This window comes from Octodon degus, unplaced genomic scaffold (assembly GCF_000260255.1).
Source record: "Octodon degus isolate 3935 unplaced genomic scaffold, OctDeg1.0 scaffold00087, whole genome shotgun sequence".
Lineage (NCBI taxonomy): Eukaryota > Metazoa > Chordata > Mammalia > Rodentia > Octodontidae > Octodon > Octodon degus.
The window spans coordinates 11,572,536-11,582,361 of NW_004524663.1; the positions used below are offsets into that span (position 1 = coordinate 11,572,536).

The following is a 9,826-nucleotide window of genomic DNA, read 5'->3' on the forward strand; positions in this document are numbered from 1 at the left end:
ATCTGTGTACGGAGACCCTATAGACCCTGCACTAAATAAAAAAAAAAAAAAAAAGAGCTGCTATGAAGTTGAATCTTGGGAGTACTGTTTTCTTATTGCTTTTTTTTTTTAAATGTATGGCACGGCATGCCAGGGATTGAACCTGGCCGCTGTGCTCTGCCTAAGCAGGCGCTTCTACAAGACTTTCACTCTGCTTTGCCTGGGAAGTGATGGGAAACATCACTTACAAAAATGAAGGAAAAACATAAAACTAAAATGTCCAAACATGTTTAACAGTTAAATTCAAATGTGCTACAAACATCATGTTTTTCTTAGTATATAAAATCTCTTCTGGTCTAGGTTCTTTTTTTGTCTTTTTTTTTTTTTTTTAATTTAGTACAGAGTCTACAGGGTCTACAGGGTCTCTCTACATAGACTGGACTTGTAGTGATCCTCCTGTTTTCAGCCTCCCAAGTGGTAGGATTACAGGCATGCGCCACCACACCCAGTTTCAACTGCCACTCAGGGCACCCCAGGGGTGGGGCCAGCACAGCACACTGGAGATCGAACCCCAACCACTGCGTGTTCTAGGTTTTTTAATTATAGGAAATAAAACACACACACACACACACACACACACACACACACACACACACCCCATGCACAATTTATTCTGTCCATCAGAGGTTGCATGATCCATAATTGAAAAAAACACTTTGAATTGTACCTAAATCTAAGTCTTTTCTATTTATGTTAGCTTACCAGATTTGTGCTTCTTGTGTTTTGCTTTCTTTTTGATGATCAATAACTTATTCTGGATCTCAGGTTTGTAAGACTTGAACACAAGAGAATGAAGACTTTCACGCTTTCTCTGTAAATTTTCATTTAAAACATCCTTCAGTTTCTTTTTCTTCTTTTTCTTCTTTTTTGCCCTCATTTTAGTCAGTTTTATTTTCTTGGGGCTCTGCAGTGACTGCTCTAGCAGAATATCCCTTACAACTCTGTGGCAGTTAATCTCTGGATGATCAATATGACTTCCATTTATATGAATCTGGCAAGATTTTAGAGCATTTTCTTTCAATGGACCGGGTTCAGTTTTTATTTTGGAAGCTTCACCATATTTTTCCTGATTTCCTATAAACCTTATTTCACCTGGACTGAGTGGCTCTCCAAAGCCAGTTACTTCTCCTGGACTCTCTGGTTTCTCCAAATTTTCTTTGCAACAATCAGTTTTTTTAATTTCGCAGGGCCTGAGAATTCTAATTTCACAGTTGGATTTTACTTCCATTTCAACAGAGATATCATGATTATCAAAGTTGATGTTACCAGGGGAGCAAGCTAGATCAAAAGTAATTTCCTGCTCTTTCTTGTAGGCAGAGGGCAGGCCTTCTCTACTACACCTATGTTCTGTATTACTTGAATTAACACAGTCACTTTTTAATTTCTCCAGTTTAATCCGAGGTACTCTTTGTATTTTAATAGGTGGAACTGGAAATTCTGGGGCCCGAAAGGGTCTCTGTTTATAAATCCGTACATCTGCACCACAAAACTGTGGAAAATGCACATATGCATTCTCCAAATAATCATAACCAAGGATAACTTCCCTGCATTCATGAATTGGCTGTCCAAGTACAGCATCTTGAACTTCTTTTTGTGTTTCATACACAAAATCACAGAGACCTTTAAGTAACCATACTTTTTGGTAAAAAGGTAGTTCATGAAAGGGCTTTTCTTCCAATGGGTTAACCTCTCCAAGAACTTTAAAAAACTGAGGACATAATCCAAGTTTTTCAGCACAGTTATTGGGATTTTCAGTCTGCCCTACAGCAGTGTACCACTGCTGCACTTTCTGCCTCAATGCTGCCTCCCAGGTCCTATAAGGCAAAGTGGGTCTTCGATGTAAGGTAGGTCTGCGATGGGGAGGACTTAATAGAGAAGTCATTATTTTAGACAGAAAAGCATTACACTGAGGCATCAGAAGACAACGTTCTAACTCATAAAAGACGATTTCAGGCAAATTTAGAATTTGCTGGGCTAAACAAAGGAAATGTCCAATGGCAGGAATTTCCCACATGTTTTCCATAAAAGTTGGAGCTGCTTGAGCGAGAAGTTTTCTTTCCCATTCTTCTATTTCTTTTTGACAAGCTTCTTCTGCCTCTCTTCTTTCCTGTTCTCGAAGCCTAAAGAAAATTTAACAGATTAAACTACTATTACTTAAAGCAGAGAATACCACAAAACAGTAATTTTTTTCTCTTTTTCTTTTTTTTTTTCTTTCCTTTTTGAAACAAGGTCTCACTATGCAGTTCAGGATGGCCTTGAACTCATTTGTAGCCCAGACCAGCTTTGAACTCCTGGCAATTCTCCTGGCTCAGCCTCCTGAGTGCTGGAATTATACCACTATGCTCAGCCAAAACACTAAATTTTAAGGTTATATTTATCGTGAATCAATAAAGCAACTGACTATTCTAATTTGTGACATCAGTACAAAGTGCCCAATAAAAAGTGTCATTTTTTCAGATAAGAAAATAATGTATCGTGGGCCAGCCTGATCGCTCAGTAGACTAATGCACCTGCTTAGACAGGCACAGGGACCAGGGTTCATGGCCCCACTCCCAGGGTGTGCTGAGACAGCAATTGAGACTGGACATGGTGGCACACATCTGTAATCTGAGCACTTGGGAGGCTGAAAACAGGAGGATCACTATGAGTCTGATCTGTGTAGTAAGACCCTGTACTAAATAATAAAAAAAAAAAAAGAAAAAAGAAAAAAGAATGTATCATTTCACTCTAAATTTTACTAATGGACGATTACCACTGACAATGTCTTCAAGATAAAATTCAACTTATAATGTATATCAACTTCATTTATTTAAATAAAAGCAATAAATAAAAGGAATTTCTCAAGTTTATTGGTACATGTTAGGTATACATTCATCAAAGCGAATTTGTAACTGTACGTGATATATCTTAGTTCTTTTATTTCCCCATTCTCCTAGCTTCCCTTCAACCCTTCTTTTGCTCCCTATTTATAAAAGCTTGGTTTTTACTTTGTCCTTCTTTTCTTTTTCCTTCCCTCTCTCTAGTTCCTCTTCCCATTTTTTTCCTATTTCATATCTATTATACATTTTGGTAAAGCAAAGGAATTTGATTGCAGTAATTCATATAGAGCTATAAAGATGTCCATATCTTTTGATCCCATAATTCCATCCTTACGAAGTTATATTTAAAGAAAAATCACTACAACCAAAAAGTTGTATGCTTTTCAAGTTCACTAGAGTTTCATCATATAAGAGAAACAAGGGACTAGGAAGATAGCTTGGCAGTCTAAGTGCCTGCCTGGAAAGCACAAGGTCCTGAGTTCAATCCCTGGTACCACATGCTGTGCAGGCCCCAGAACCCAGAGCATGCCAGGCCAGCCCCGAAACCAGGTGTGGTAGTGCATGCCTGTAATCCCACTGCTGGGAAGGCTGAGACAGGAGGATCACTATGAGTCGAGCTGTGTAGTGAGACCCTGTAACAAATAAATAAATAAACAAAGAAATAAATATAGAAATATTTTTAAAAAGAGAAAATTCTGAAGAAATATCACTACCACCTAGGGTAATACATCAACCAAGATGTCCATTAACAGATGAATAAGGAAAATGTATTCAATATGTACAATGGAACATTATTCTGCCATAAGCAGAATGAAATCATGTCAATTTTAACATAGATAGACTGAAGGTCATTATGTTAAGTAAAATAAACCAGCAAGAGAGACAAATACCACATGTTCTTGCTCATGTATAGAAAATAAAAAAAGTTAATGTTATAGATGAACACAGTGAAATAATGATCATTAGCAACTAAGAAAGGCTGCTGGGCTACAGTGAGAAATGGAAAGAAGTTAGATGAGGGGAACCAAATACAGAAAGGAGGAATTAGTTCTAGTTTTCTGCAAGACAATAGGGTGATTTTTTGGTTATAAAACCCTATAAAATACTGCAAAATAACTAGAACAGTATGAAGTTCCCAATGCATAAAAATGTTTAACTCTTTTTTTTTGTACTAAGGATTGAACTCAGGACTTTGGGCCTGAGCTACATCTCCAACTCTTTTTTTAAATCGTGTATATTGAGAGAGTCTTGTAATCCCTGAGTTTCCTAGGCTGGGCTCAGCTGGACTCAAATTCCTGATCATCCTCCTTCAGCGGTCAGCCTCCCTTAGGCTGGGATTATAGGTTTGCACCACAACACCGATTTAAAAGCAGTAGATTAGCTAGAGTTCACACCACTAGGGGTGATCCTTGGATTTGCTCCAAGTGCAACACTTTCGAACCTATTTAAATGCCATTGCCAAAAAGGGATGAATATTTGAGAGATACAAATGCTTACTGCACTGATTTGATTATTACAAACAGTATCACACAATGTGCTCCATAAAGATGTACAAATATACCCCAACAAAAAATAACATTAACTACTGAAAAGAGAGAGACCAGAGACAGAGCAAGTAAGAAATTGTATTAAATCAAGGAGGTAACAGTACAATGCCTCAGTGAGACTGAGCATTTTCTTAAAAATTTCTTTACAGGCACATCTATAAAACCTCCTTAATTTAAAAAAAAAAATCACACAAAAAGATAGGCATAATTTTTTAAAAGATGACTCAAAAACAAGTAATGAAAGAAACACACAATGTCATTAAACTAGAGAACTGTGCTTTTAAAAGATATAATTAACAAATAAAAACCCACAGAAGAGAGGAAATTTTTGTAAATGATGTATCTTTTAACCAACTTGTACACACAGAGAAGTTGCTCAATTAAAAGACGGGCAAAATACATGGAATACATTTTTCCAAAGAAAATATCCATAAACAAAAACAACAAGCACACCGCAAGATGTTCAGTATCCATCAGGGTCATGAAATGAAGAACCACAATGAGGTATTATTTCATACCCACCAGAATGGCTATTATAAAAAAGACAGATAAAAAATATTGGCGAAAAAGTGTATTAGAAAAGAAAATCTGAAAATCAACTACCTGTACACATTAAAATAGACTAGAAAAGACACCTAATCAATAACAAAAAATGCATAGAAAAGAGCAGTTTTCTGGCCATGTCCGGCCACGAAGGTGGCAAGAAGAAGCCCCTGAAGCAGCCCAAGAAACAGGCCAAGGAGATGGACGAGGAAGATAGAGCATTCAAACAGAAGCAAAAGGAAGAGCAGAAGAAACTTGAGGAGCTAAAAACGAAGGCCGCGGGAAAGGGCCCCCTGGCCACAGGTGGAATTAAGAAATCTGGCAAAAAATAAACTGTTCCTTGTGTGTACAATGATGGTGACCCTGGATTCCATTCCTATTCAGTTATCTGGATGCCCTGCGATAACATCTCTTGACACCTATAACTACAGTGAAGTGTGTTCTTGGAGTCTGTTGTACATGTAAGAATAAAATTTTGTAAAAAAAAAAGAAAAAAAAAGAACAGTTTTCTGAAAACTAAGTCTTCTGAAAACATGAATAAAACTAATAAATCCTTGCCAAGATTGATCAAGAAAACACATGCACACATGCTCACATGCACACATGTACGCACACACTACCAATACCAGAAATGTAGATGGGCACATCCTACAGATCATACATACAGGTACATATAACAACAATATAAAGATATTCGAAACAATTTTACATTGTTAAATGAAATGAACTTTTTTTTGGCAAAAACATAAATTAACAAAAATGACATAAGCAGCATGAAAATCTGAGTAATTTTGTAACTGCTAAAAGAAAATACATAGTTAAACTCTTCCCCATATAGAAAAACTGAGGTGGTAAAGACTTCATTGTAAGAATTTGCCTAAATAATATCAACTAATGGAATTATCAGAAGCAAAATCTAAAATATCTTTGTTTTTGTTTTTTCATTTATGTATTTGGCATAGGGTCTCACTACACAGCTCCGACTTGTACTGATCCTCCTGTTTTCAGCCTCCCCAGTGCTGGGATTACAGGTGTGTACCACACCACGCACAGTCTCAGTTGCCAGTTCAGCACACCCCAGGGGCAGGACCAGCACAGAATGGGGGAGCAGGGATCAAACCCTGCTCCCTGGGCTTGCCAAAGCAGGCACTTAGTCTGCTGAGCTATCTCTCTGTCCCCCAAATCTAAAATATTTAAGAAGCAAAAAAGGAAGCAATTTAATTAGAAATTATCAGAATGGTCTGAGCAGATTTGAAAAACAATTTGTAGAAATCACTACAAAAGTAAAAAACTCTGTGGATGATCATACATAAAGAAATGAAGAGCTAAGTTTCAAAGAATTCAGGAAAAACTAAAGGAGAACTGATTAAATCTAACATACAACCAAAAAAAATACAACCAGATGGTGTTCCAGAAAGTAAGAATAGAGGAGAAGCAGAAGGGAAGTAATAAAGGAAAATTTCAAAGACATAATGGCTGAGGATTTTCTATAACTGATGGATATAAATTCTCAGTTTGGGAAGCCTAAGAAAATAGAAATCAAACTTCCAACAGGGCAAATGATGATAAAACATTAGAAAATCTTACAAACCAAAGAATTGTACAAGCTATTTGAGGGAGAACAGACAGAATACATATTCAGGAGTCACAAACTGAGACAAGAATTATTAATAGCATCAAAATAAAAAATTAACAACAGTATCTTTTAAAGTATTGAGTTAATGCCATTGTCAAACTAGAATTGTACAACCACCTAGACTATCATTTATAGATGAAAGTAAATTCACTTAGATTAAAACGTTTTCAATTAGACTAACACCTTTTAAAATGTCTTCTGCTTCTATCCAGGACTAATAAATATGGAGTCAAATTTATACTCTCCCTTGGACTTAAAATTCAAGGAAAGGACAGCAATCCCTGAGAGGTAAGAAACAGACAGGTGAGTTGAACAATTATTCCTATTACTGCCTTGAGAGAGTTTCTAGACCAGGGTGCAAAAACAGGGGACACTCAGGCAAAACCCACAGACTCTTTGGATTGAGAAGTCCAGAGAAGCCAAGGCAGCTAGAATCTGCAGGCCACAGCAGAAGAGGAAGGTGCATAAAAAGAGAACACCAGAGATTTATAGGACATTTCCCTGAAGTTTCAGAGTACTGAGTAGTACATGCATTTAAAGAGACAATTCAAGACTAATACAAGAAGACCATGAAAGATTAGGGAAAGTGGGCTGTTCCCATCAACCACACTGATATAAACTAGACTCACAATTCAAAGGATATTGGGTAAAATACTCAAGAAGGCCTTGTCTTGGTAGTACAGAATAATTAGACCTAGGCTAAGAATTGTTCTGGACTCAAGTAGCAAATCATAAAAGATTCAAAATTATATCTGCTGTGGTTTGTATCTAGATGGCTGCCCAAAGCTTCACGTAGTCATAGGATGGATTTTTAGAGTTTTTGATTGATTCCTGGTCCAATAAGGAGATTATGGTTGTGTGTGCTACACTTGCCCTAGGGCAGGTAGCCTGCATACAATAGAAGGGAGGCAAAAAGGCTTGCTGGCCCCTTTGTTTTGATCTTGCTGCTTTTGCTGTCTTCTGCTGCCGAGAAGTGGTGCCCTGTGTCATGTCACCCTGTATTGGAGTCAGCTGATTACAGACCAAAATCTTCACAAACTGTGAGCTAAATAAAACTTTCTTTCCTTAATTTTAGGGGTTGGGTGTTTTATCTCAGCAACAAGAGAAAAGTAACCCAAACAACACCATTTCCAAGTAACACAACACCATTTCCAAGTAACTACTGTATTTTCAGGAAAAAGTTCAAGATTTATAGGAATGCAAAAGTACTCAGCAGTTATCAAGGCGAAATTTAACAGTGTTTGGTATCTAAACCAAGACTACCAGGCATACAATGAAAAAGAAATACATAATTCATGATGAAAAATATCAATCAAAATGGATACAGAAATGATATGCTAGAATTAGAAAATAAAAAGATTATTTTATACATTATTTTATACAGCAAGTAACTTAGAAAATAAAGAAGACAAATATTTAGAGATCGAACAACAATGTTTGACATAAAAACACAATAGGGTTAATGGCTGATTATACATGGCAGAAGAAAAAATTAGTGGACTTAATACTAAGAAAATGTAATGCTGTTGAATGCCAAATTGAAAAGGAGAAAATACATCTATAGTGCATACTTAAGAAAAAAAGGCCACTGGAAGAAATTCTAAGATGCAAGGATTGAGAATACATCATATAGGTACATATAAATAAATAAATATTAACAAAATAGAGTACTATCATCTAGAGAGTTAAAAATGAAAGCTGAATTATTAGTCAATAATAAGTTGGATGAGGCAGGAAAGATAAAATTTAGAAGAGAAACAGAGCATACAAATTCTTGATCAGTGGAAACAGTCATTACTAAATCTTCATTTTCCACAGATAAAGGTTAACAGATAATGCTAGAATAAAAAAAAAAAAAAAATCAAGAGATAGCAACACAAGCATTCATTTAGAAATGTGTAAATAATTATCAGAAGAAATAGTTCCAAATTAAAGTAGATGATTCTGAAACACAGGCTTAAAGTTGAATAGTTGAACTGAAATGACAATGCTGTCTCATTCTGTAATGACAGACTTTTAAAAGTCAATAGCCTGAAAATGAAACAATTCTTTTTTTTTTTTTGCGGAATCGGGGATTGAACTTAGGCCCTTGAGCTTGCCAAAGAAGCACTTATTCCACTGAGCCATCTCTCTGGCCCCTATAAAACAATTTTTAAATCAATGCTTCATAACCTAAAAAGTATCAGCAAGGTTAATTTAAAAATTCTATTTCTCAGAATTAAATACTGCTTACAAAACTGAGCTCCTCTACACTTTATAAATTGAGAAAGCAGGAACTTCTTCAAAGTTTTGTTGTTAAACTATGGACTAGGTTGCTGAAATATTTCTCATAAAATAATTTAATGTAGGGTTTGTTGTCTGTTGTAAAATTTTGTACATATTAGACTATCAGCCATCAAAAAAATGGATTTATTTACCATAAAAATTGATTTTGGTCAAACTTGTCATAATCATTTCTGATTATCAATTTATTGCAAAATTGTTTACTGATTAAAAAATATTTTATACTTGAAGTCTGGAAATTCTTTCTTGCTGATTGCACATACAAGTGAAAATGTAACAGTGTTTATGGAAAATTTTTAAATTTCAATTATAAAAATCAGAATGCACAACATCTTATTTTTCCTAAAGAGGGTGAGATTATAATATAGGTTGAATATATTTATCTGAAATGTTTGTAACAAGTATGTTGGCATTTGAAATATTTGCATATATAATATATTACTGGGGATAGGACCTCAGTCTAAATTCAAAATTAATTTGTTTCATAGATAATTTACACACAATGAATACATTTTTATACAGTACTTCTAATATACCTGTGTTTTGAGTGCAAACTATTAGGTTTGCAAATTTTGAGTGCTAATTCAATCAGGTAAGGAATTTTCCATTTGTGTGACATGTCAGAGCTCAAAATGTTTCAGAACTTGGAATATTATCAAGTTTGGTTTTTGAATCAGGGATATTCAACTTACACTAAGGAGTACCATGTACTAGAACAGATGCAAAGAGGTAAGCATCAAATAGGGGGAAAGATTCCAAGAAAGAATTTTAATATCCCAAAGGCAAATGGGTAAATGCAGGATTATTAATGAACTACTCATTTATTTATTTATTTATTTATGTGTGTGTGTGTGTGTGTGTGTGTGTGTGTGTGTGTATGTGTGTGTGGCCAGCTCAGCCCACCAGGGGGCAGGGCTGGCTGGCATGTGGTGCTGGGGTATTGAACTGTGGTCCCTGTG

General features: G+C 35.7%; 1 protein-coding gene across 2 annotated transcripts in view; it reads right to left on the reverse strand.

Annotated features, from left to right (window-relative positions):
* Nucleotides 1-9,826, reverse strand: part of Kiaa2026 (KIAA2026 ortholog) — a 101,117-nt gene that overhangs the window by 64,220 nt on the left and 27,071 nt on the right. For both annotated transcript variants that reach the window (XM_004637197.2, XM_023721867.1), the window contains one exon: nucleotides 742-2,159. In XM_004637197.2, the coding sequence (XP_004637254.1) occupies nucleotides 742-2,159 (1,418 nt within the window). The remainder of the gene's footprint in view (nucleotides 1-741; nucleotides 2,160-9,826) is intronic.